General features: G+C 46.3%; 1 protein-coding gene and 1 long non-coding RNA gene across 3 annotated transcripts in view; one reads left to right on the forward strand and one right to left on the reverse strand.

Annotated features, from left to right (window-relative positions):
* Positions 1 to 221: 221 nt before the first annotated feature.
* LOC128839663 (uncharacterized) lies at positions 222 to 7,829 on the reverse strand. 2 transcript variants are annotated; one of them, XR_008445498.1, is made up of 3 exons: positions 7,444 to 7,829; positions 2,785 to 2,981; positions 222 to 613 (listed from the first exon to the last, which is right to left on the reverse strand). It is a non-coding gene; the product is annotated as an uncharacterized LOC128839663 (long non-coding RNA). The 2 variants fall into 2 exon arrangements; XR_008445497.1 differs by lacking the exon at positions 7,444 to 7,829 and having other exon boundaries at positions 2,785 to 4,180.
* Positions 7,830 to 8,019: 190 nt separating this feature from the next.
* The window catches only part of MEX3C (mex-3 RNA binding family member C), a 29,709-nt gene continuing 9,776 nt past the window's right edge, over positions 8,020 to 27,952 (forward strand). Inside the window, exon 1 of the mRNA XM_054032856.1 lies at positions 8,020 to 8,869. Within this exon, the coding sequence (XP_053888831.1) occupies positions 8,179 to 8,869 (691 nt within the window). The 5' untranslated portion in view covers positions 8,020 to 8,178. The remainder of the gene's footprint in view (positions 8,870 to 27,952) is intronic.

Consider the following 27,952-nt stretch of genomic DNA (forward strand, 5'->3'; position numbering starts at 1 on the left):
CTGCCTGCCATCTCCTTCTCTTCCCTATCCCCTCCCTCTTTCTCTCCCCATTGGGACCCTGCCCCAGTCTCTTCCCCTTCCTCTCCCCACTGTCCCCTGCCTAACTTTCTCCAAAAATCACAAAATATTCAGGTGGCTTGCAGTCTCAAGAGACCAGTCACTTATCCCAGATCAATTTGTAACTTAGGTCTCACACCAAAGATAACGCGTGTAGCCAATCCTGTAATAAACTGACTAAAGGTTTATTAACCAGGAAAAACAAATAAAAGAGTTATTTACAGATTCAAGCAAGCATATACACAAATGAATTACTATCTATGGTTCCTAACGATGACAGAGATGTAGTAATCTGTCATTTCAAAATATCTTTCAGGGCAGACCCAGGGATAACCCCTGGGGATCTCTGCCTTAGTTTAGTGTCTCTGGCCCTGTGAGCATTTCTTCTTGTGAGCATCTTTATATCACTTTCTCCTGGAGTTCAACTGATGGTACAAGGACTCCTGCATGCAACTTCTTCATGGGTGGATGCAGCAATCAACAAAGCTTTTTGTGCTAGATGGCCCATTAAGTCTTGATAGTCCTTCTTGATGCGTGGGGGAAACCACTTTCCTGTCTGAGTTCACAAGTGCATGGAATACAGACATTACAGGTGAGATTAACGCATGCAGTAACTTATAAATATTTTATAAACTCTAATCACTAACTGCGTTCTTATAAAGCTAATACCTATTTTGAACAAAACTAACATACAGGTGAGCTGGTTTGGTTTCCAGCTATGACTTTGTCATAGCTAACGCCTACAGCCTTGGCCAGAGCTCACAGTTGGTTTACCAGCACCACACTGTGATCAAGTCACCCCTTAACCGTCTCTTTTTTAAGCTAAATAATTAGAGACTCAAGGAGGTCAATGTATCAGGCACATTTTCTAATCCTTTAATCATTCTCGTGATTCTTTTGTGAACTTTGTCCTGTTTTTCAACATCCTTTTTGAATTTTGGACACCAAAACTGGACACAGAATTCCAGCAGCTGTTGCACCAAGTGCCAAATGCAAAGGTAAAATAACCTCGCTACTCCTACACAAGACTCCTGTATTTATGTATCCAAGGATTGCTTTAGCCCTTTTGGCCACAGAGTTGTGCTGAGAGTTCATGTTCAGCTGATTACCTACCACAACCCCCAAATCTTTTTCAGAGTCACTGCTTCCTAGGATAGACTCCCCCATCCCGTAAGTATAGCCTATATTCTTTGTTCCCAGTGGTATACAATTGCATTTAGCCACATTAAGATGCATATTGTTTGCTTGCACTCAACTTACTAGGCAGGTCATTCTATATCAGTGACCTGATCTCTTCATTATTTACCACTACCCCAATTTTTGTGTCATCTGAAAACTTTCAGTGATGATTTTACATGTTCTTCCAGGTCATTAATAAAAATTCTACATAGCATAGAGCCAAGAACACATCCTTGCAGGACCCCACTAGAAACACACCTGTTTGATGATGACACCCCATTTACAATTACATTTTGAGACCTACCAGTTAGCCATCTTTTAATCCATTTAATATATGCCTTGTTAATTTTATATCTTACTAGGCTTTTTTTAAAATCAAAATATCATGCAGTACCAAGTCAAATGCTGTACAGAAGACTAAGAATATTGCATCAAATGTGTGATCTCATAAAAAAAGATATTAGGTTACTTTGAGCTATTTTCCATAAACCCACGTTGACTGACATTAATTATGTTACCCTCCTTTTCATTAATCAAATCTCATAGCAGCTGCTCCATTATTTTGCCCAGGATCAATGTCAGACTAACAGGCCCATAATTGCCCAGGTCATCTCATTTACCCTTTTAAAATATTGGCACAACATTATCTTTCTTCTAGTCTACTGGAACTTGCCTGGTGTCCAGTGATTAATGGTCCAGTGAACAACTCGGACAGCTTTTTTAAAGTTGTTGGATGCAAGTTATCCAGAGCTGCTGATTTTAAAATGTCTAACTTGAGTAGCTGCTATTTAACGTTCTCCTGCAATACTAGTGGAATTGAAAGAGCATTATGATATGACTACATCATCTGTTTTTCCCCAAATACAGAACAGTAATATTTATTGAAAGTTTCTGTCTATTCTGCATTATTATTGATAATTCTACCATTTCCCTCTCGTAATGGACCAATACCATCGTCAGGATGCTTTTTGTTCCTAATATACTTTAAAAACTCCTTCATATTGTCCTCTAAATCTGTTAGCCATAGGTTTCTCATTGTGTCCTTTTGCTTCATTTATCAATTTTCTACAATTCATAGCTTCCGAATTATATTAATTACTGTCAACTTCCCCTTTCTTCCATTTGTTGCATTATATTTTTATAGCTGCCTTCACTTCCCTTCTAAACCAGATTGATTTAAAAATATATATATATGTGGCTTTCCTCAATTGTGGGATTGTGTTTCTGGACAGCTAGTAAAGTTTTCTTAAACAATTGCCAATTACCATTCACATTTTTCTGATTGAATTCTTCCTCCCAGTTGGTTTGGCTCATAATTGTTTTGAAACATTTAGCAATATCCATGCAGTTCAAAGAGAAATTATCTCAAAGGAGGAGAGTAAAGCCAGGTAAACTTGCAAAAGATGGAAGGTCATCCGACACAATATCAACACAGTTAGAGAATAGGATTCCTAAGTACGATGGAGTCAGAGGAAGGTTTGGTTTTTTTCATGGGCAAGAAACTTGAAAGTATCAGGAGTGAAGACTAAAGAAGCACACACAACTCACCAAGCAGCTATCCTGAGGATGTAAACTCTGGAGTGTTGAGAACAAGATTGAGCTTTTCACCAGTCTTTGCAAGCAAATTGTTAAGGATGACTTGGAAATGAAGGCACCCGTTGGTCTCCTTAGCTACATTCACAAAAGGTCTTTAGATGCAAGAAACAGCACTGTATAATGTTGTGGTCTTCCTGTAACTGTAGCTGCTAATGAAAGGAATTTCAGTGAGCTAAAACTAAGCAAGAGCATCCACAGGACAGAAAAAGGTTAAATGATCTGGCAGTTATTTCAACAGAGAACTTGGAAGCAAAACAGATAGACTGGGATGAGTTAATTAATGAGATTACTTCAGAGAAGGCTAGGAAGGTCCCTTTAGAAAACTAAGAAATGCAATCAACACTAAGAACTTTTACAGAGTGGGGGCAGAGTTGAGTTTTGGGAACCCTCTCCTGGAGTCAGGGCCGGCTCCAGGCACCAGCCTGGCAAGCAGGTGCTTGGGGCAGCTGCCCCGGAGATGGGCGGCACGTCCAGGTATTCGGCAGCAATTCGGCGGACGGTCCCTCACTCCCACTTGGAGCGAAGGACCTCCTGCCGAATTGCCGCCGCAGATCGCAATCGTGGCTTTATTTATTTATTTTATTTTATTTTATTTTTTTGGGCTGCTTAGGGCAGCCAAAACCCTGGAGCTGGCCCTGCCTGGAGTCAAGCACTTAAGTTGTTTTTTACAAGAAATGCTGGAGGAGAAACCTCCTTTATAACTTTAGCCCAATGGCTGAAGCACTCACCCAGGATACAGGAGACCTCAGTTCAATTCCTCATCTCTACCTAATGAGAGAAGGGATTTGAACAAAGGTCTCTTATCTCTTGGGACAATGCTCTAGCCACTGGGCTATTCAGATGTGGGACTCTCGCCTGCTGAAGGTGTTTCACTCTCGATTGTGTGTTCTGTTCTCCAGCTCAGACTTGCGGTTCCCTTTAATGGCTGACAAACACTTGAAATGTTTGGACAAATGTGAGAGACAGATAAACTGTACACCCACCAACACTTGTATGCCAACTGTCTATTATTGCATTAGAAACTATAACAAAAGGAAATGTAATAATAAGCTTTACTTTTTCCTTTTTTGCTGTATTCAATAATATGCCTTAAATAGGGTGGATTTACCGAGGCTCTTGTACTGGGAATGAACAAAAAACACTGTTTGTGCTAGGGAAAAACTGAGGAGGGTGCATATACTAGCCCAACAAAAGTGCAGGGAAAATGCTTGTTCTTTCCACCCATGCGGAAAGAACAATTGGTCCTCCTCTGGTTCTATACTGAGTAAACATCCCCAATGCGGGTCAAAGGCCCAGAATGAGGAAGAAGAAAAATAATAATGTAAGAACTTTTTTTTTTAATGTGAGATTATTTTTTTATCATAGCCCTGATCCTGTAAACATTCATACACATTAGGCTTTGTCTACACTAGGACTTTTGTCAGCAAAATATTTGTCAGTCACGGGTGTCAAAAAAAACACACCCCTGACCAATGTAAGTTTCACTGACAAAAGCAGTGGTGTGGACAGTGCTATGCTGGCAGAAGACATTCTCCCACTGACATATCTACCACCGCTCATTGGGGGTGGGTAATAGAGCAGCTACACGGGAGATGCCCTTTGGTGAGGAATGCCACTGGAAAATTCCAGAATATTAGCCAGGGGCTTTCATTTACTTTTGAGAGAGGACTGTTTCAGAGTTGTGAAACTTGTTGGAGGGTTCAAGGAAAATGGCCACAAGTATGTTTAGAACGAACGTTGGCGCACAGCTTACATGAAAGGCTGAAAATACTGTTATAAGCTGGTATCACGGGGTAGCCGTGTTAGTCTGTATCTACAAAAACAACAAGGAGTCTGGTGGCACCTTAAAGACTAGCAGATTTATTTGGGCATAAGCTTTCGTGGGTAAAAACCTCACTTCTTCAGATGCATAGAGTGAAAGTTACAGATGCAAGCATTATATACTGACACATGGAGAACAGGGAGTTACTTTGCAAGTGGAGAACCAGTGTTGACAGGGCCAATTCAATCAGGGTGGATGTAGTCCACTCCCAATAATAGATGAGGAGGTAGGTGTCAATTCCAGGAGAGGAAAAGCTGCTTCTGTAATGAGCCAGCCCCTCCCAGTCCCTATTCAAACCCAGATTAATGGTGTTAAATTTGCAAATAAATTTTAGTTCTGCTGTTTCTCTTTGAAGTCTGTTTCTGAAGGTTTTTTGTTCAATGATTGTGACTTTTAAATCTGTAATAGAATGACCAGGGAGATTGAAGTGTTCTTACTGGCTTTTGTATGTTACCATTCCTGATGTCCAATTTGTGTCCATTTATTCTTTTGCGGAGGGACTGTCAGGTTTGGCCAATGTACATGGCAGAGGGGCACTGCTGGCACATGATGGCATATTAGTAGATGTGCAGGTGGTGTGGCTTGATGGTGTGGCTGATGTGGTTGGGTCCTCTGATAGTGTTGCCAGAGTAGATATGGGGACAGAGTAGGCAACGAGGTTTGCTACAGGGATTGGTTCCTGGGTTGGTGTTTCTGTGGTGTGGTATGTAGTTGCTGGTATTTGCTTCAGGTTGGGGGGTTGTCTGTAAGCGAGGACTGGCCTGCCTCCTAAGGTCTGTGAGAGTGAGGGATCATTTTCCAGGATAGGTTGTAGATCGTGGATAATGCGCTGGAGAGGTTTTAGCTGGGGGCTGTATGTGATGGCCAGTAGTGTTCTGTTATTGTCCTTGTTGGGCCTGTCCTGTAGTAGGTGATTTCTGGGTACCCATCTTGCTCTGTCAATCTGTTTCCTCACTTCCCCAGGTCGGTATTGTAGTTTTAAGAATGCTTGATAAAGATCTTGTAGGTGTTTGTCTCTGTCTGAGGGGTTGGAGCAAATTCGGTTGTATCTTACGGCTTGGCTGTAGACAATGGATCATGTGATGTGTCTTGGATGGAAGCTGGAGGCATGTAGGTACGTATAGCGGTCAGTACGTTTCTGGTATAGGATGGTGTTTATGTGACCATCACTTATTTGCACTGTAGTGTCCAGGAAGTGGATCTCTTGTGTGGACTGGTCCAGGCTGAGGTTGATGGTGGGGTGGAAATTGTTGAAGTCCAGGTGGAATTCTTCAAGGGCCTCCTTTCCATGGGTCCATATGATGAAGATGTCATCAATGTAGCGCAAGTAGAGGAGGGGCACTAGGGGACGAGAGCTGAGGAAGCATTGTTCTAAGTCAGCCATAAAAAATTTGGCATACTGTGGGGCCATGCGGGTACCCATAGCAGTGCCACTGACTTGAAGGTATAAGTTGTCCCCAAATCTGAAGTGGTTGTGGGTGAGGGCAAAGTCACAAAGCTCAGCCCACCAGGCATGCTGTGGCCTCATCAGGGATACTGTTCCTGACAGCTTGTAGTCCATCCTCATGTGGAATATTGGTGTAAAGTGCTTCTACATCCATGGTGGCCAGGATGGTGTTTTCAGGAAGAACGTCAATGCATTGTAGTTTCCTCAGGAAGTCGGTGGTGTCTCGAAGATAGCTGGGAGTGCTGGTAGCCTAGGGTCTGAGGAGAGAGTCCAAATAGCCAGATAATTCATTTGCAAATTTAACACCATTAATCTGGGCTTGAATAGGGACTGGGAGGGGCTGGCTCATTACAGAAGCAGCTTTTCCTCTCCTGGAATTGACACCTACCTCCTCATCTATTATTGGGAGTGGACTACATCCACCCTGATTGAATTGGCCCTGTCAACACTGGTTCTCCACTTGCGAAGTAACTCCCTGCTCTCCATGTGTCAGTATATAATGCCTGCATCTGTAACTTTCACTCTATGCATCTGAAGAAGTGAGGGTTTTACCCACAAAAGCTTATGCCCAAATAAATCTGTTAGTCTTTAAGGTGCCACCAGACTCCTTGTTGTTATGAGCTGGGTGAAGCCTTGTTATAGGCTGAGTTAAAAACTTGTTCAAACTGATACGTGAATGTGCCCTTCATTTAAGATAGTAAGAGAAGGTTAAAGGCCCATACCTCAAACAGGTGGGGTGGAGGGGAGGGAGGTTGTGCCTGAGTGAGAGAAAGAGAACACACAGCCAGACACCAATGACAGACAAGAACAGAGCAAGAGGCAGAAGTAGACAGCAAGAAAGCCAAACAGTAGCTGATGGGTAGTGTGACCCTGAGAAAAGCAAGAGAAAGTGAGCTTTGGAGGCAGTTAGCTAAAGGGCTTGAGTCTGTATAAGCTACAAAAGTGCTCCTTTTGTTCTTAGTTCCTGCTGTGCGCTGAGAAGCAGGACTTTATGCATTCCTTGTAAATAAATGCAGATGCATCAAAGCGAATACCAGACTTCATCAATTTCTGCTTTGAAGTGGAGCATCCCCGGGGTCCTGAAATTTTACTAGCCGCTCGTGTCAAAAAGGGGCAACACCACTCTCAAAGTGTACAGTTAGTGTTGTTACTGTTGCAGGAGTAAACCTCATGATGGTGGAGCACAAAAGCAGCCCAATGAGACCCAGACCCCAATGCAGTACCTCAGCACACAGCCCGCATCGGCAGAGACTCAGACTTTCTGAACACAGACTGGAAAAGCTTGTTACAGGTATTCCGCATTTGAAATACGAAGGTGCTGGGATACTCGGGGAAAACTCACAGCTACTACTCTCGATGCCCCAGGCACACGCACCACAGACACACACCCCGGCGGACTCCCAGGACACACGAGACACCCAGCACCGCACTCTAAGGACACGCGGACTCCGGGCACAGGCAGCCCCCAAGGGCCGCTCTCCAGCCAGCCACACACAGGCTCAGGCGACCGAACCTCTTCTGTGGCCGCTCCCCGCGCACGTGTTCGCAGGCGGCTCCCCCCCGCCGGGGCGCTTTCTCCATGCCAGCCCCGATGCCTCCTCCCCTAGCAGCAGAGCCGCCGCCGCCTGCGCGGCCGCCCTGACCTGACCCAGGCCGGGGGAGGAGGCGGAGGAAGGGAGATCCAGTACGGCCTCCTCGCCGTCACAATAAGCGCTGGGCCGCCCCAACAATCAGCGCCTGCTCATGCTCCAGGGCGGGGGGGGGGGACAGACGCTTCCCTCCTCTCCCAGTCCTGCCCCGGCACCGGCTCCACCATCCAATCGCTCGGCGGGGAGAGCGGGGCGGGGCGGGGCTGCAGCTGCCTTCGCCGCCGCCTGCGGCTCTTTCTGGAGTGGGAAGCGATGGAACAAAAGAAGCGCTGAACGCGGCGGCGGCAGCAGCGCCCAGGCCGCGCCCGGTGCCCCCTGCCCCGCGTCACTCGGTGTCCCCGGCAGCGGCATGGAGGGGACGCTGCCCCTCTAGGCTCCGCGGCGGCGGCAGTAGGACCCGGACCTAGCCGAGCCCCCCGCCCCCGGCCATGCCGAGCGGCAGTGCCGCCGCCGCCGCCTGCCCCCAGGAGGAGCCCCCCGAGGCCCAGCGTCTGCCCCCGCCGCCGCTGCTGCTGCTCCAGCAGCCGGACACCCTGCTCCTGCGGGAGTGCCTGGCCGGGCTGGGCCTCCACGATCACGGCCTAGCGGGCAGCGGGGAGGCGGCCGCCCGGCAGCAGGCCCGGGAGCGGCTGGCGGGGCTGCCCCCGCTGCCTGATCCGGCGCGGGAGCCGGGGCCCGACGGGGCGGAGGAGGTCGAGGACGAAGGGGACCTGGAGGAGGAGCTGCTGGCGGCGGAGGAGGAGGAGGACCCGGCCTCGCTGCTGCTCTCCTCGTCCTCCTCTTCCTCGCCCTCGCAGCTGCCGCCGGGGGGGCCGCCGCCGCCGCCTCACCCGCTGCTGCCCGGGCTCGGCTCCGTGCTGCTCTCCCCCGCCGCCGCCTTCGATGCCCAGGAGACGGCGGTGGCCGGGGTGCTGTACGGGGCGGACGATCCCCAGGGCATGATGGCGGCGATGCTGTCCCACGCCTACGGTGGCGGCCTAGGCGGGGGGCCGGCGGCGGCGGCAGCCCCGGCTCTGAACGGCGAGCAGGCGGCGCTGCTGCGGAGGAAGAGCGTCAACACCACCGAGTGCGTCCCGGTGCCCAGCTCCGAGCATGTGGCCGAGATCGTCGGCCGTCAGGGTGAGTCCCGCCCGGGCAAAGGGGAGTCGGGACGTTGCGGCGAGTCGCGCCCGAGGAGAGGGGGACGGGGCCTGGGCGAGGCCAGCGGGAGAGGGGAGGTGCGGGGCTGAGGCCTTCCCGCTTGGTAGGATTGGGGGGAGCGGAGAGAGCCTGGTGCGGGCGGGGAGGCCCCGGGCCCGGCTGTGCCAGAGCAGGCCTGGCCAAGCCTCGCAGGTGAGGCTGGGGCTCGACCGGAGCAAGGAGGCCCCGGTGAGGTGCCTGGGACTGAGACGTTGGGGCGGGCTCGGGGAGGCTCCCTGGGGATGGGGTAATCCCGGGGGAGCCCCCTGAGGGGGTTAGTCATGGGTAGAGGTGTGGCCAGCCTGGCAGGTGACCGTGGGAGGATGTTATAAGGGGGGTTGGGGACTCTGGGCCTGCGGGAGGGGGCGCCCTAGCGAGGTGGATGCCCATATGAGGCTCTGCTAGGGTGTGGGGGGCTTTCCACGGAAGATGGCTGGCGACCGGTCCCTGAAGAGGAGACGTGTGTTGCTGTGAACCTTGGCCAGGAGACTTGGTATCCCCAGAGGAGAAGCAGGGTGAGGGTTGAGCCTTGCCAGGTGATTAGGCAATAGCATGCCGGATGGGTGAGCTGAGCTCTGTGGGGACCGGGCCACAGTTCCTGCCGGGAGTTGGGTGGGATGAGCTTTCTGAGGGGTGAGCACTAGGTTGGTAGGGCAAGTTCTGCCAGGGCAATGGGCAGTAGTGCCTGGGGTGGGGAAACTTGAGGAATGCCAGAGCCACTGCAATCACTGTCAGGCCAGGTGGTGGTGAGCATTTATACTAAAAGGAATAGGACTGTGGGGAGGTGAAATTTACCAGTCAAGCGGCCTGAAGTATGGGTGCACCAATGGGACAGGATGGCAGAACTGAGCTGGCACAGAACAGCTCTGGTAAAATGGGGAAACTGGAGTCTGCTTAACAGATTGGCGTTACTAACTAGACATGGAGGGGTATAGTATAGCTTATTCCAGGGAGAGGGGATGCTGGACAACTGCTGGAGTATAAACCAGCACAAGCCACGGTAGGGTGGCAGAGGTACGGTTGTGAAGGGGTAGCGCTGTAATCTCTTCTTCTGGGCAGGCTGTTAGAATCAAAGACTGCTTGGTTAAACTTGATAAGGGTTTTTTTTTTTTTTTTTTCAGTTTTAGTAACTGCAGCTATTCAGGTTTGCATAATGGCACGAAAGAGCTGAATGAATGCCTCTCTTCATTCTCAGTCAGTGGGGTAAATTCTCCAACCAGTCCCTTAAACTAACTCCCCCAGTCTTTGATTTAGTTGGGGATTGGTCCTGCTTTGAGCGGGGGGGTGGGGGGGGGTGGACTAGATGACCTCCTGAGGTCCCTTCCAACCCTGATATTCTATGAGTATCTTTTTGTTTGGGGATACAATACCTGGGGCTCGGGGTTGGTGGGAACAGGACTTTGCATGTAATAAAACATGAGACTGGAATGGCCTGGGAAGCCTGCATAAAGAGCCGAGTGCAAGAATAGTTCAGGCTCATACATTTAGTGGTGATTACTTGTTTGTGTGTGTTAAACTTTAAACCAGAAATTTCAATATAATCTGCTTGAGTACAAATAGCTTTTTACTTTCAGTGTCGTGGTTTTTTAAAATACAATTTGTGGTAAAATTGAGTTTGAAATTTACTAACTTTAGGCCAGTTTCTGCAAACACATGCATGTGAGTAGTCTCTTTGGCTTCTGTGGGTATGTGAATGAAGATAGTCACTTGCCTGAATGTTTCCAGAATTGCATGCTTAGTCCTTTATTATGACAAACTTCCATTCATGCTCATTCAGACAAATAAGATGATGAGACTTCCACCGTTAGCAAACATAACGGGGAATAAATGTGTGTTATTTCCCTTGTTGCTATTTTTAACTGTTGCTTGTTTGACTAAGTGTTCTTGCCCTCACACTCCAGTTTTTGCTTCCTGTTGATCTTACTGCAAAGTCACATGTTTGTTTTTCAAATCATGCTTTCATGATAAGGTCATGCTTGTGATGTCACAGATTCAGTATTGTCACTTTCTTGTGGTATCAAGGTGGGAGAGAGAGATGGGGGTGTTGGTAAGATCATTTCATGCACAAATTTTGCCCCAGATCCCTAAGTGGCCGCCTCAAGGATTGAACTCACAACCCTGGGTTTAGCAGGCCAATGCTCAAACCACTGAGCTAGCTCAGTGGTTCATGCACAAGTGTTTCTGGTGAGAAAATTAAAAGCATTTTTTTAATTTGTAAAGGGGGAGGGCCTAAATGATCAAACGTGGTTGCCTAAAGTTAGGTGCCTAGACAAAAGCACTCTGTTCCCTTCCCTTTTTTGTATTGCATTGTTTACATTTTCTGATTGAGTCAAATGGTACACAGTCCATGGTATTTCCTCAAAACAAAGTTAACTAAATAGTAAAAATAATTAATACGAAATAAGTGGCGCTAACAAGATGCATTCTAAACACAGTTCATTCACTGGGTGTACTTTTCCCTATCCTTTGTCTGTTATCTGTTTGGACTGTAAGCTGCTCAGGTCAAGGGTTTTCTCTTTATTTGTTCATGAAAAGCCTATACACAAATACCCTTTTTTATTTAATCATTTCTGTGGTATAAGTAGTTGAAGTGTTCATTTAACAAACTTCAAAATCAAATGTTTACAGATTATTAGAGTAGAAATATGCCCCTTGATTCCCCATGGGACAGGGTTGACTACACAGATCTGAGACCCTTTCTTTAAAAGCGTCTCCATGAAAGCAACAAATAATTTCAGTATTCAGAAGTGAAAATGCTTTTCCAGGAAATAAACACAAGTGACTGATGACTTGGTCACGCATAACGGAAAACAGAATTGAAAAATGTTTTCTGTATTTCTCTTCCTCTTTCAGAGGATCATAGAAATTAGATGTGAAAGACTCATTAGGTATCCAGTCTATTCTACACCGGTTTAAGATTGTTCCTTGTAGTATATTCTTCAGTACTTTTTTCTTGTTTTAAATGTCTCTCACAAGGGAGTTTGAATGAAAACAGGATCTTTGTTCCTGAAGTGTTCATCTGCTCTGCCTCCTTTATTCCTCAGCTGACATCATACTTTTTAGTTTGTGATAAAACACTTAGTTGCTGTGGAGAAGATCATGCCAAAAACTGAATGATGGCTTCAGAAGAGGACAAGTAGCAGAAGAGAGAACTCAGGATTTTCGTTACTATTTTCTCCAAAAACACTGTCATAAAAGCATTGCTTTTCTTAAAGATGTATTGGCAACTCATTAAAGGAAGTCTGTACTTCAGATTGCTAAACAAATAGTTGGTTTAAAAGTGGTATACTTATCAAAGGAATTTTCAAAGTTGTATTTAGAAATACCTGTTACTCTTCCAGTATCTCTATTTATTAAATAGAACTGTTCTCATGCGCAGACACAGTCTACCCTTGTATTGATAGAGCAGTGATCCCGAACTTGATTGGTTCATGGACCACCTTCTTAAAAAAGTGTGTTGAGGTGAATGGATAGGACATCAAGCTCACACACAACGGTTTGGAACCACTGCTTTTGATGCTACATTCTGCCTTCCTTGTGTCCATTCCAGTATTAGTAAGGACACTGCAACTGCACTGTTGAATGTGGTTATCCCATCATATCTCCTGAAAATCTGGTTGCTTTCTGATTTTGAACTAATACAGCTTCTATAATACTATGCAGGGGTCTCCTGTTTTTATAATTCTTTTGTTTAATAAAAAGAATATTTGCATGCAGTGCTGATGCAATTTAAAGGTGACCTGTGAATGCTCTTACAATTGGATTTGTGTCCGTGTGTGTGTGTGTGTGTGTGTATAGCTCTATTTTGTACAAAGAGAACCTGGAAGGTGTTTGTTTCCTGATTGTTTAATCGCTGCAATATCAGGAATGTCAAATCTGGTGTGCGTTTTCCTGGAGGACTCATAGGGGTCTAAGGAGCATGTTTATTGTGTGTATTTAAAAGGAAGAACTAGGGTGATTGGAACTTAACAAAAATGTTCTTTAGCCAAGCTGAATTTTTAATGGGTGGCGGGGGAATGGACTACCAGCATTCTGTATATACCATAGCAAAGCAAAAAAGGTGTAAGCTGACTTCTATTTGTCAGTTTAAACTTACAAAATACTTGTATTATATATTAAAAATGCTAACTTATGCAGTACTTTTAAAATATTGATACAGCACTTACCCTTCTGGATTGCTATTCCCACAACCCTCCCACTTTGGGGACTTGTGCTGGGAACTGACAGATATCCTTAATGCCTAGATACTGGAGCAATTGGAGGCCATGTCTACATTGCGAACAGTATAACGGCATCAGTACAGCTCCATAGCGATGCTGCTGTAACTCCATAGCGCTGATAAATAACTACAGCAATGGGAGGGATTTTTTCATCACTGTAAGAACTCCACTTCCCTGAGCAACAGGAGCCAACTTTACTGATTTCAGAGTGGTAGCTGTGTTAGTTTGTATCAGCAAAAACAATGAGGAGGCCTTGTGGCACCTTAGAGACTAACACATTTTTTTGGGCATAAGCTTTCGTGGGCTGGAACCCACTTCATCAGATGCATGGAGTGGAAAATACAGGAGCAGGTATAAATACATGAAAGGATGGGAGTTGCCTTACCAAGTGTGAGGTCAGTCTAACAAGACAATTCAATTAACAGCAGGATACCAAGGGAGGAAAAATAACTTTTTAAGTTTTATAAGTTAACTGAAGCATTCTTCTGTCAACCTAGCTTGGTTTACACCAGGGGTTAGGTTGGCATAGCAGTGGCGCTCGGGTGTGCATTCACACCCCTGAGTGCTGTAGCTGTGTTGACCTCATTTTAAAGTGTAGTTCAAACTGAAGGAGCTGTGTTGTGTCGATATATTCAGCAGGTTTACACTAGTGTGGACACCCTGCACTACTGCAAATTACAGAGGTTCTGTTGATGTAAGTTGCAAATCTGCACTTCTCTTGTGTAGACAACGCTTCATTGAGGGCTCCTACTTCAGGCCTGGTCTACACTTAAAACTGGTCAAGATAGGTACTGCACTTGGTGTGTGAAAAATCAACACCCCATAGCACCATCGTTAAACCAATCTAATCCCTGATGTGGATGCAGCTTGGTTGGTGGAAGAACATTTAAGTCGACCTAGCTACCATAGCTCAGGGAGCTGGTGTTCGTACAGTGACAGAAAAACCCCTCCAGTTGTTGTAGTTTGTATCTACACTACGGGGTTATAGCAGCGTAGCTATGGCACCATATTATGTCTCTCTAGCACCCGTAGTTTAGACGTGGCCTTAGTGACCTAGTCGTATACGTTTCAGTCCTAGTCTTCATACTGCGAGCATTCACGTCCCATTAGAAAACACGTGGAGGAAGGTATAACCCATTTGTTCCAATGAATTCATGCATTGTTTCCCAAAACAATACGTTTTCCTTATAAATTCTGAAACCCCTAAGATTTCCACAGGCCTATTGAGCACTGGCAGAAAGGAGGGGAGGATAGCGACCTGCTGGCTGGCTTGACAAAGGATGGGTTAAATAACTTGCACGAGGTCACATAAGTCTGTAGCCAAACTCAGGAAACTGTTGACTTGGGCTGCCTACTTGGGCCCCAACATTGCTAATAGAAGTGGGGATTTAAAAAACAAAAACAGGGCAAAAATGTGGTTTAGGGGGCAGTGGTGGAAGGAGATTGGGTGAAGCCTTCCAGAGGTTCCAGACATACAGGATTTTGAGGAGGAAAAATAAACTACAGAAGTTTTGTCCACAGTAGACTTATTTACCTCCTAAAACTTCCTACTGTTGCTACCATGGATACGTTTCCCCTGGTGAAAGCTCTAGTGTAGACAGAGTAAATAACATATATAACTGCTAGTGCTTAAAAACAAACAAACTGTTGTCACTGTTAAAAGTGGGAACCATTTTACCACCTGCAGTAGTTAACATATTGTAATATTTTTTTCACATCTAGACCTTCCCATCCAGCTCACACCTGAAGTGTACAGATTTTCCATTTATATAGCTTGCCAAAGATCTTGCGTAGATGTTCACACATGAAAATCCACAAGTCCAGACTAATGTACTTCTAAACCACACTGGACTAACTGGTCCTGGGGGAAACTATTTCACAAGCTGCATCATCAAATCTACCGGATCTTGAACGTTTCCCCATATGTTACATATGGACTCAACAATCTGAGCAAGACCCTGACCCCAGTGTACCTCTAGATGCAGTGCTTCAGCGGGATCAGTACGGTGCCTCTTTTTAAAACCTATTTTGTAAGAATTGAGCTGAAAGGTCAAGGGCCAGTTCTCATATGCAGATGAAAAAGATGATAATTTGGGGGGAACCCCATAAGTTTACAACCCAATGCCAGTTTAAAAGGTTTATCAGTAGCTTTTAAAAAATCTTGTTGGGTCTTGGAAGCTTCAGGGTTTTTGTTGTTTGTTTGTTTTTTAAAGGGTAAAAAGTCCAGGAAATTCAAAATTCTATTTCATTTCAAGTTTCAGATATTTCTTTAAAAGGAAGCTCTCCCCAGATACCCTCTGTCTATCCAGGTATTTAACTGTCCATATTTTTCCCCACACACACACTTTTCCTGAATTCATAATACATTATATCTGCATACTTTAAATCTCCTAGGTTGATGGTACAAACCATATGCTACTGCTGTTTCATATGAGGCTCTGTGTCCTAGGCAGCAAACTGCCAGGAAACTCTACTGCCCTCAAATGCAAGAGGGCAGTATCCCTTTTTTGGCATTGATGACTTGGAAGTTGTGCACTATGGGGGTTTGAATTGAAAACACATCCGTACTAGTCAAGGCCGTTGAGAGGTCAGAAGGCCCAACTGTCAACTGGTGCATATTGAGACTGCCTTCTTCCCACAGTTGGCCTCCCAAAACTGACCAACTTCATTAGAAAAAAAGAATAGGAGTACTTGTGGCACCTTGGAGAACTTCATTAGGCAGTTCAGGCTCGCGTCCATTGTTTCCTACCTTTTCCCTCCAGACCGAATTAAGCCTCTTGGCTTAAAGGTGCCTACTTTTGTATAGTTATTGGAGTGACTCACAGAAAATACCTCAGTTTTTATGTGGAAGATGACCTTTATAAATAGATTGCAAGTTCTTTGGGGCAGGGACTGTCTTCGTTCTGTTGGTGCTAGGCGCTGTACAGTGGGGTCCTGGTCTGTGAGTAGGGCTCTGTGGTGCTACAGTAATACAAATAATAAAAGGTGTCGCTCTCTGGTTTTTCTGTTGGGCCAAAGGTGTTTTCAGAGTGCCTGGCACTGGTGGCCACTCATCTCTGGTATTAGCATATTCTTCTCATGAGACTTGCAGACTGTTGCAGTCTGCAGATTTATAACGTATTGATAGTTGAATGGGGCCTTGTACCTACCCAAATAACTTTTCAGAAGGGCTAGCATGGACTGCCCTAGGGCCATTTCTTCCAGAATAGAGCTTAAGTGTCCCTGAATCAGTCTTCCTCTGAGAGCTTAATCTAAAATCAGTGAGCTCTTACCTCAGGCTAATGGAGTAGATGGCCGCTCCTCATGTGAGACACTTTTATAAAAACTTATTTCAAGTTAGCAAGGTTAGTTAGCAACAAATTTCACTCTAAATATGGATGACATTGGAGCTCTGCTGATTATTCTTCAATTTGTCTGCAAGCTGCCACCATGTGTTGAAGTGAGGTTTTTTTCAGTATTTCATTCCCAGCTATTGTAATTGTAACAGATGTTTCTTGGTTGACGATCCTATCACCGGAGGCTGACCAGATAGGGTTGGTGGAATGTGTGGGAGACTAAGTTCCGTATAAGTGTTCAGGAGCTGAAAGTTATAAAGTGAGCTCTAAAATCTCTGCCACAGATCAATGGCTGCATTGTTCAAATGCTAACAAATAGACAGAACTACAGCTGTATATTACATCAACAAAAAAGGAGGTGCAATTCTGGCAGGAGACATTGGCTTTGTGGGATTGCTGACTGCCCAAGTGCATCCCCTATTTCTCAGTCTGGAAGGCAAAGAGAACACAGTATCAGTTCATAGGCTTCAGGAACATCACAGTTGATAGATTAAACAGATGGGTCTACTGTTCAAGAAGTAGGGCCGTGCATCCATAGCCCTCTTTGTGATGAGCCTCCGTGCATGTCCTTAGCTGATTGTCTATTTATTCCACCACTAGTCATAAAGAGAGACAGAGCCTGAGTTATACTGGTTGCTGCAACATAGGCCAAATGTAATTATTACACAATATTTTTGTGGAGCCTCAGTATTTCTTGCCATTATCTTCAGACCTGCTATCTTGCCTTCCATTCCAGTCTGGAATTGCTTTGTCTTGCTGTTTGAATCATGAGACATTTAATTACTTTTGACCTGACATGTCTTATATAAGTGCAGAAAATTCTGCTGCAGTTTAGAAAATAATCTTCATTGAAATTTTACTTTCAGAAATGGAAAAGGCTTTTTCTAAATAGCCCATATCTACATACTACCTCCATATCCTGTACAGTAACTCCTCACTTAAAGTTGTCCCGCTTAACATTGTTTCGTTGTTAGGTTGCTGATCAATTAGGGAACATACTCATTTAAAGTTGTGCAATGCTCCACCCTTACGTTGTTTGGCTGCCTGCTTTCTCCACAGCTGGCAGCCTCCCTACGTGCGCCACCCGCCGGCAGACCCCGCGGATCAGCGTCTTCCCCCGCCTCCTGCCCATGGCACTCAGCTGGTTTGCGGCGTTTTGGAGCCAGGAGGGAGAGAGGAGGAGTGAGGACTTGGCGCGCAGGCTCCCACTCCCTCCCCTGCCTCCTGAACGCCGCAGGCCAGCTGATTGCCCTGGGCAGGAGGCGGGGGGGACGGAGGGGGAGTCTGCGCCAAGTCCTCGTTCCTCCCTCCTGCCTCCTAAATGCCGCAAGCCAACTGATTGCCCTGGGCAGGAGGGAGAGGGAAGGAGCGAGGACTTGGCGTGCCTCCCTCCTCCCTCCCCTGCCTCCCGAATGCGGCAATCAGCTGGTTTGTGGCGTTTAGAAGGGAAGGGAGGAGCCAGGAGGCAGCGTGTGAAGTAAAGGGGGAGGAGGCGGGTCAAGGGTGGGGGCTTGGGGAAAGTGGTGGAGTGGGCAGGCTGAGCGTTGAGCCCCTGCCCCTAGTGTTTGCAGAGTAGGGGAAGCTGCCCTGGAACCTAACCCCCCATTTACATTAATTCTTACGGGGAAATTGGATTCACTTAACATTGTTTCACTTAGTCGCATTTTTCAGGAACATAACTACAATGTTAAGTGAGGAGTTACTGTATTATAGACATCTTAGTGGATTTGAAAGTCTCAGCCTTTTCTAGTCTTACGTCAAGGGTATCTATTACTTCAGCATATTGTCTTCCAGTGGACAGCCCTGTTTTCAAGCATCTGTGGTGGGATGACTGTAGAGGTCTAGTCTTCCCACTGGTCAAATAATCTGATATACAATGGGACCCCAGCTGGTGCTGACAAGGTTGATGGGTGCCAGTTTAGGTGTTTACCTTGTAGGTGAATATTTATCATTCTACTTATATTTTTATTTGCACTTACAGCTGAGAAGAATGAGTTGCAGACTTTCCTCATCCCTGAGTTATACCAAATGTGGTGTTTGAATTCTGTCTAGGCACTCATTGTTCTCCTCACAACACTCCTTTGAAGTGGTCAGGTACTATTACCCCTATTTTACTGATGATGAACTGAAGCACAGGTTAAATGACTTGTTCAAGGTCACACAGTCTGTGGTAGAGCTGAGGAGGCCAAGTTCAATTCATAGTCCCAGGCTAGTGCCTCAGTGACCATCCTTGCTTTATGAAATAACCTGAATCAGACCATTAATCATGTGGAGTTGTTTCCAAAATTTCATTCTCACGTGAAGGAAATGACTCTATGTATGCCGTAGATGTCAAAAGGTCTTTGAGTTTTTATTTGATTAAGTCAGTTAGGAAATCCACAAGACTTGGTGTGTATAAAGGGCACAGTGTAAAGAAAACTGCTTCATTCAATCAGTGCCTGTATAGGACTTTATGCTTTGGGCTTGGGTGTCTACTTCATGACATTCGAATTTACACTTCTAGGGCAAGGCAGAATGTTCACCTCATAACATGTCTATCATAGCAGTCTGCTGGGCTGTTACCTGTTCTGTACACAGACTTACACAGCATTACTCTCCTGACGTGGGCACCTAGAGCCCACTTTCAGAGAGCGGTTCTACTATCTTTGTGTAAACTAGAAGTTGTCAGCACACGTTCCTGAATTGCTAGAATTGTACTCTGTGCTACACTTCCTATGGGGAAAGTAGAGGCTCCTTCAAAGAATCTGTTGTTCGTAATTAGTGGCTCTCTGAGAGTGTGGCCTTTATCTAGTCCCATCATGTCTTCTGTATTCTTTAGTCTTGCTAGCGTGATTGGGGCAACACAACCATTACATAAACTTACCCCAGCTGCTCAGTGCTATGAGAGGGCACTTGTGCAGACACCACAGGTTTAACGGGTGGAGTTGGGGCCATATCCCACCACTGTGAACCCACAGAAGCAAAATTCTTTAAGAACCACCGTTGCCATGGTAAATAAGTGATTTCTCCATTGTCCCCGTCCCCCCCCCAAATTTTTTTTACTTGGATGTTTTGCAAGGAGCCTTCACAAGTCCATCTTAAAGAGTTAGAGGATCCCTGATCCTACAAGACGCAGAGTGCTTTCAGTTGTCATCAAAACCAATAGGGAGTTCAGCACTATAGATCCCTTATTTATTTGTAGCATCTGTAGGCCCCAACTAAGGCCAGGACTCCTGGCAGTAGGCACTATACACACGTAAGGAAAAGCCCTGTCTCAAAGAGCTTACAATCTAAAATCTTGGATAAAACCCTTTGGCCCAATGCATTTTTGGCTCGTACTGAAAGTACTCAAATATAAGGCCAAAGTCCAAAAGAGCGGACATTGATGCGTTATAAAAAGGAAACAACTAAGCATGACTAAATTATAATGAAAGTGTTGTAAATAGCTATGCAAAGAATGAATCAGTATAGAAATGTTCCACAGGTCAGTAAAAGGACTCCAGATAATGCAGTGTAATTAAGTTACCACTGCAATCAGAATTAAGTGTTTAATGAGTGGAGGGACCAGAATGTCATCTTTATCAAGTTATTTTAACTTTTTTAGCATGCGAGACCCACACATTGTCTTTCTCCCACTTGGAAAAGTCCCTCCAGAGCTCCACTTCCTCTTTTTTTGTACCTTTCAATAACTTACTTTCCTCTAGTATTGTTTGCCTTTATGGTAGAGCTCTGCAGTGGGACTGGGGTATCGTAGAACCCACTGCCATGGGGAGCAGGATAAAAATTCAAGAAACAATGTGGGAGCCGGTGGGAGTGGATATTGCAGGGCAAGATGGAAGCGGGATTAAAAAATAATCCCCTGCAGGGCTGTACTTTGTGGTACTATTGTATTTGCAACTAGAAGTAAAAGAGGAGGCATCTCCTGTTTCTGTAGCCACCTCTCTCAAAAACAGGCTGAACCTAATTTCACCTCAAACTTGATGGCAAAGGGATCCATATGTCTACCTTGACATCACACATTTTGAAAATAAATTACTCAAGAACTGCTTCCATGAGTCGTGAAAACCCCCATTGCAACAAGCTTGGAACCATCTAGAAGAGCACTGCCAGTTGGGGCTGTGTGAGTCGCGACCGTGGGCTCAAACATTCAGAGGAAAGTTATGAAAGAGACTGCCGACATGGGTGATGGTGTGACACTGACAAAGTTAAAAGGACTGACCATTTGTCTGCCGTGTCATCGTCTTAAGTCACTACCTACGAGGAATCAGCAGTGTAGATGATAGCATAAAGGAAAACAAGATAGGCAGATATCTGATCCTTCAAATTTGTCAACCTCTGCACCATCTTTAAAGCATCACATGTGAGAGGCGGCCTGAGAGTCCGTCTCTTTTTCCCTCTTCTTTTGAGTACCGTCTGATCCATATGGAATGAAGTGCAATTGCTATGGCTCATTGAGGTTTTGAATTTAGAGGCTGACAGTGCAGTCCAATCAAGGGGCAGCATGGTACAGAAAGAGGTCGCTGCCTGGGACACAGGAGGCACCCTGGGATCTGGTCTCAGTTCTGGGACAAACTGCTGTGAACTTGAGCACGTCCCTTCACCTCTCTGTGCCTCTCTCCCTTCCTGCCTTTTGTCTGGTCTGATTTAGATTGTGAGATTTTCAGTAACCTTACTATGCGATTGTATAGTCCCTAGTACAATGGAAGCCCCAGTTTTTGAGGTCTGTAGGCACTACTGCAGGAGCGGGCAAACTTTTTGGCCTGAGGGCCGCATCGGGTTTTAGAAATTCTATGGAGGGCTGGTTAGGGGAGGGAGGGCGTGGCCTGCCTCCCCCCCACTTCTCACCCCCTGATGGCCCATCCCTGGGACCCCTAGCCCATCCAACCATGCCTTTTCCTTGTCCCCTGACCACCACCCTGAACTTCCCTGCCCTCTATCCAACCCCCCGCCGCCACTCCCTGCCCCTTTACTGCGCTGCCTGGAGCACCAATTAGTGGCTGACGGCGCTACAGCCACACACCGCACAACACAAAGCACCAGGTCAGGCCTGGCTCTGCAACAGCGCTGCCCCAGGAGCTCGCAGCCCAGCCGCCCAGAGCATTGTGCCGGCAGCAGGGTGAGCTGAGGCTGCGGGGGAGGGGCAGGGGACTAGCCTCCTGGGGAGCTCAGGGTCCGGGCAGGAGGGTCCCGGGGGCCGTAGTTTGCCCACCTCTGTGCTACTGTCATCTAAACAAAGTTCACTCTGTGCTGCTTATCTTTACTTGGAAAATTGTTTAAAAGTAGCTGCTACAACCAGTGCCAAGCCTGCTCTCTGTGTGCTTCTAAGTCTTCTGGGACTTGAAGCGACTGATCACTTTTCTGCCTCAGGGTGTCTCAAGGACACACTCCCTGTCTGATTCCTTTCTATGGCAATGAGACCCTGAAGTCCAGCTGCCTGGATCCTGAAACAAATACATCTGCCGTCCTGACTCCCCTCTCCCCCTAGCTGCTTAGACATGTTCCCCTCCAGAGTCCACCTGGCTGCAGGAGCTCTGGTTTTCTGGGAACACCCTGGCACAGTGTGGCAGGAGAGTAAAGCAAGAAACCATTTAGCAAAAGAATTTAATATACATACAAACTCCTTTAAGAGTACAGAGTATGGTAAAACAACACCACTCCTGAATGCAGTCCTTTGTGACCTTACTGCCTCCATGAATCCTTTAGACCTTGCAACTCTTCCAACCTTCTGGCAGTGAAATGGCCTGCTTTGCATAGAGAACATTCCAGCCTCTGACTCCTTTCTGTGCTTCTGTTTGGGGAATTTCCAGGCTGCAACCCCCTCAGATTCTGGGCAGAGTTCTTCAGCATCCATGGCCCTGCTGCCATTCTCGCTGTTCCACTGAGGTAGAGCCATTCAAGGTTGATGCCCCTTGATTGCACTGTAACAGTTTCCCAGACACATTGGGTAGGAAGTTCCTGCGGCACAATGAATGCTCACAGGCACGGTACAGTTCCATTGAAAATGGAAGTTGTAATACAACATGGCTTTCACAAAGCAAAAATGGAATTTCAGTTGACACAGATACATCCACCAAACTGTCACGGTAGCTGTTTCTTTAAATGGGAAATGTAGAAGAACCTCAGTAGTCTGGGGGGAGGGGAAGGAGGAAAAGGTTCTAATCTTATTTTTCTCACTATAAAAAAAATATTGGAGATTTAAACTGTCTACGCTACGGACCTTACAGCAGCACAACTGTACCGCTCTAGCGATGCGTCTGTAAGGTCTCGTGTGTAGCTGCTCTATGCCGCCGGATGGGAGAGAGCTCTCCCCCAGCATAATTAAACCACCCCCAATGAGCAGCGGTAACTATGTCGGTGGGAAACGCTCTCCCACCGACATAGCGCTGTCCACACCAGTGATTTTGTTGGTCGAGGTGGTTTGTTTGGTTTTCATAACCCTGACCAACAAAAGGCTTGCTAACAAAAGTGATAGTGTAGACATAACCTTAGGTTGCGCCGATCTCAAGACCTCTAGACAGATTTATGTGAAGTTCTGGGGAAGAACCAATGGTTCTGGTGTGCAGATACCAGTAATATAGGGAAAGATATGAGAGCGGTCCTGAAGGCCAAAATTAGGCTGCTATGTAAGAGATTAAAGTCCTGGATCCACATGGTAGCATTCTTTGAAATGCTTCCAGTTCCACACATGAGGCCAGTTAGACAGGCAGAACTTCAGGGTCTCAATGCATGGAAAAGATGATGGTATAGGGAAGGAGGGTTTTAGGCTTATTAGGAACTGGAGAACCTTTTGGGGAAAAGGAATCTATACAGGAAGGATGGGCTCCACCTAAGCCAAAATGGAACCAGATTGCTGGCGTGTAAAATTTAAAAAAAATTGTAGAGGATTTTTTTTTTTTTTTTTTTTTTTAAACTAAGGGAAAGCCAACAGATGCAGAGGAGCACACAGTTTGGGCAGAGACATCCCTGAGGGTAGATGTTGATAAAGTACAGGTAGGAATTGAGGGGAAACAGTCAAATGAAAGTGTCTCATTCAATTAAATCACATGAAGGCACACAACTTAATGTTGACAAATTGTATAAATGCTTGTATACAAATGCTAGAAGTCTAAATACTAAACTGGGCTACCCCTCTGATACTTGACTAATCTATTAGAATTTTTTGAGGGAGTTAACAAGCATGTGGACAAGGGTGATCCAGTCAATCAGTGTACTTGGGTTTGAATAATAAGAGTATTTGGATTTTTAGAAAGCCTTTCACAAGGTCCTTCACCAAAGTCTTTTTATGCAAAGTAAGCAGTCATGGGAGAAGAGGGGAGATCCTCTCATGGATCAGTAGCTGGTTAAAAGACAGGAAACAACGGGTAGGAATAAATGTTCAGTTTTCATAATTGAGAGAGTTAAATAGCAGGGTCCCCTAGGGGTCTGTAGTGAGGCCAATGCTGCTCAACATATTCATCAGTGATTTGGTTAAAGGTGTAAACTGGGGTGGCAAAGTTTGCTGAGGATACAAAATTACTCAAGAAAGTTAAAGCCAAAGCAGACTGTGAGGAGTTAGAGGGATTTCATACAACTGGATGACTGGGCAACGAAATAGCAGATGAAATTCATTGTTGATAAATGCAAAGTAATGCACATTGGAAAACATAATGTCAACTGTACAGATACAATGACAGGTTCTAAATTAGCCATTACAACCCAAGAAAGATCTTTGAATCACCGTGGATAGTGTGTGTTTTTGAAAAAATCCACTCAATGTGCAGCATCAGTCAAAAACTATGACAATATTGGGAACCATTAGGAAAGGGGTATAGACAGAAAATATCATAAAGACACTATATAAAACCATGATATGCCCACACCTTGGATACTGTTTGCATTTCTGGTTGCCCCATCTCAGAAAAGATATTTTAAAATTGGGAAAGTTACAAGAAAGGCAACAAGAATGATTAGGGATATGGAACAGCTTCTATATGAGAAGAAATTAAAAATACTAGGACTGTTCAGCTTTATAGACTTCTGTCAGATCCCCTGTTGGAGGGAGGGGGGGTCTATAAAATCATGAATGGTCTGGCGAAAGTGAATAAAGAAGTGTTTTACCCCTTCACATAACACAAGAACCAGGGGTCACCCAATTAAATTAATAGGCATCAGGTTTTAAACAAACCTACGAAAGTACTTCTTCACACAACGCAGAGTCAACCTGTGGAACTCCTTGCTAGAGGATGTTGTGAAGGCCAAAAGTATAACTGGGTTCAGAAAAGAATTAGATAATTTCATGGAGGATAGGTCAATCAATGACTATTAGCAAGGATGGGTAGGGATGTAACCCATGTTCTGAGTGTCCCTAAGCTTCTGACTGCCGGATACTGGGATTGAACAACAGGGGATGGATCACTTGATAATTGCCCTGTTCTGTTCATTCCCTCTGAAGCAGCTGGCATTGGCCACTGTTGGAAGACAGGATATTGGCCTAGATGGACCATTGGTCTGTCCCAGTATGGCCATTTTTATGTTCACCTCACAACTGGGTAGTGACTGCTTGTTAACCACCAATCGTTGGGGATGTTCTGAGACCGTTTGGAAGGAGAGAAGGATTACTTAACAGTAAGTGTTCTTTGACTATATTGCCTCTGCAGATCCATGCCCGATTTCCCACTTCTGAAGAATTACTTCGGAGGAGTCACTTCAATTTTAGTGGAAGGAAATAATTGAGGGAGACTGGGACTGGAGTTCCTTCCTTAATGTTTATAGCAATGGCACTGCAGTGCTCTAGTGTAGACCTGTGGTCACCAACTGGTTGATCCTGGAGACTCTCCCAGTCGATCACGATCTCTGGTCGCTAAAAGTCTGGTGGTGTAGTGGGTCTGTCGCTAAGGCAGGCTCCCTGCCTGCCCCAGCCCCATGCTGCTCCCAGAAGCGGCCATCATGCCCCCGGGGGAGGGGAGGCAGGGGTCTCCGTGCACTGCTCCTACCTGCAAGCACCACCCATGCAGTTCCCATTGGCCAGGAACTGCGAACTCTGGCCAATGGGAGCTGCAGGGACGGTGCCTGTAGAGAGGCCAGCATGTGGAGCCATGTCTGTCCTCCTCCCTCCCCTTCCCTCCCCCCCCCCCCCCCCCCCCGGGGCCTCAGGGGAGCATTGGCCCCTTCTGTGAGCAGCGTGGGGCCGGGACAGGCAGGAGCCTTCTTTAGCCCCGCTGCACCACCAACCAGGAGCCACCTCAAGTAACTGCAGCCCGGCGGGACCCCAACCTCCTGCCCCTCACAGAGCCAGCACCCCGATCCCCCTCCAGCACCCAAGCCTCAGCCCCCTCCTGGAGTCTACACCCTGAACCCCCTCCTGCACCCCAGCCCTGAGGGCCCCCCAAGCCTGCACCCTGAACCCCTGTCCCAGCCCTGAGCCCCTCTCCCAGAGCCAGCACCCCATACCCCCTCCTGCACCCATTGCCCTGAGCCCCTCTGTGAGCCAGCATCCCGTACCTTCTGCCCCAGCCCTTCAGCCCCCTCCCCAACCCAGCACCCCATACCCCTTCCTGCACCTCAACATTCTGTCCCAGCCCGGAGCCCCCTCCTGCACCACCAACCCCCTGCCTCAGGCTTAGCCTGGAGCCCCCTACCACAATGCAAACCCCTCAGCCCAGAGCCCACACCGCCTCCTGAACCCCAACCCCTGACCCAGCCTGGTGAAAGTGAGTGAGGGTGGGGGAGAGCAAGTGAGTGGGGGGAGGAGGGCTGGAAGGGGTGGGGTCTTGGGGAATGGGTGGATAGATCCTGGGTTGCCCTTAAATTCAAAAAGTGATCTTGTGCGTAAAAAGGTTGGAGACCACTGGTGTAGACACATTCTACAATGAAGGAAGCTGTTTTTCTGTCAGGAGAGTTAATCCACCTTTTCAATAGGCGGCAGCTAGGTCAACCTAGCTGTGTCTACACCAGGGTTTAGGTTGACCCAATTACAGAGCTGAGGGCACATCCATTTTTCACAGCTGTGAGCAACATAGCTAGGTCAATTTCTTTTTAAGTGTAGACCAGGCCTCAGTGTTGGGCTGCATGAGAAGAGGCTCCAGTAGTCGTTGCTTTTCTAGATGGTTCTTTTATCAAGTCATTTTGAGGTTTCCCCTTCCAAATCTTGGTGCATGAAACTTGTTATCTTAACAGTTTGTCTCATCTGGTTTATGATGTCGAAGTCCATAAGAACATGATTATTATTGCCTATTAACAAAAGATAAGAACTGTCTAGAGCAGTGGTGCCAAGCTTTTCCTGCCCAGCCCCCCATACCAGTAATTGAATGTGTCCACACACACACACACCTTCCATTGCCACACAGTTGGCAGCAGAGGCGCTTGGGCTGGGGGAATAGCTGGGGCTAGAGGTAGAGAGGGAATGAGGGCAGGGCTGGGGGCAAAGCAGAGGGCAGAACTCGGCTAAGTGGTGCTCCCTCCCTGCCCCCCATGGGGCTGGCCTGGGCCCTGCTGTGTGCATGTCCTCAAATGTTCCTCTGCACCCACTTACAGGGGGCACACCCCATAGTTTGGGGGCCACTGGTAGGGCATTAGTATTACCATTTCAGCTGCTACATTTAGGAACATCAGTGTTTTCTCCTCAACTATTTGGTGTTGATTTTTTTTTGTTTTGTTTTTTATTGTTTTTTTAAATACTTGAAACCAAAAGTTGAAATTTAATATGTCTTTTAAAATTTGTTTGGCTGTCCTGCAGGGCTTTGGAGCGGAGCCCGGAGCTGGAGTGTGGAGCAGCTCCGGAGCAGTGGAGCTGCAGGTTTTTGCCTGGAGCTGGAGCACAGCTCCAAAGCCCTGCTCCTGTGCTCCTTCTAGGCATCACTCTAGCTATAGGACAGTTGAGACATCTCCACTCCACACCCATATTTTGAGGTTCCGATTTGAACAAATAAAAGCTCAGTAAAATCGCTAGGTACATACATCCGTTCTGAATCTGGAGTTGCCCTATCTACAGTGGCAGAACCTGGTAGAAACAAACACAGAACGTCTTGGAAGGAGCTATTACTATAAAATAATTCTTGCCCTTTAAAAAGACTTAATAAATGATTGCATGGGGTAAAGAAGGACAGTCTTAGTGTAATCCTGACAGGCTTATTTATCACAAATTATCTTCCCTTCCCTTTATGAACTGAGCTCTCTTCCCAAATGCCCTGGGTTGTGAATTGTAAATATATGTACATGGAAAAACTAACTAGATCAGGCAGCTAGCTAAGGCCTTTTACCTGGGCAATATTTTCCTAAAATATTACCCCTCCAATGCCTCTGTGTATTGTATAAGGCTGAGCATGCCATCAGCACTTGTATGATAAATATTTGTCTAATGCAGTATGCTACCTCACTTGAAGCCATTAGAGTTAGCCATGTTTCCAACACTTTTTTGCTTAAACTCATGATTTAATAGCCACCCAGCCCTAGCTGATTAATGAACACACATGCCAAATCTGTTTTTAGGCTTTAAGACTGTTTATGTTGCC

This window comes from Malaclemys terrapin, chromosome 6 (assembly GCF_027887155.1).
Source record: "Malaclemys terrapin pileata isolate rMalTer1 chromosome 6, rMalTer1.hap1, whole genome shotgun sequence".
Taxonomy (NCBI): Eukaryota; Metazoa; Chordata; order Testudines; family Emydidae; genus Malaclemys; species Malaclemys terrapin.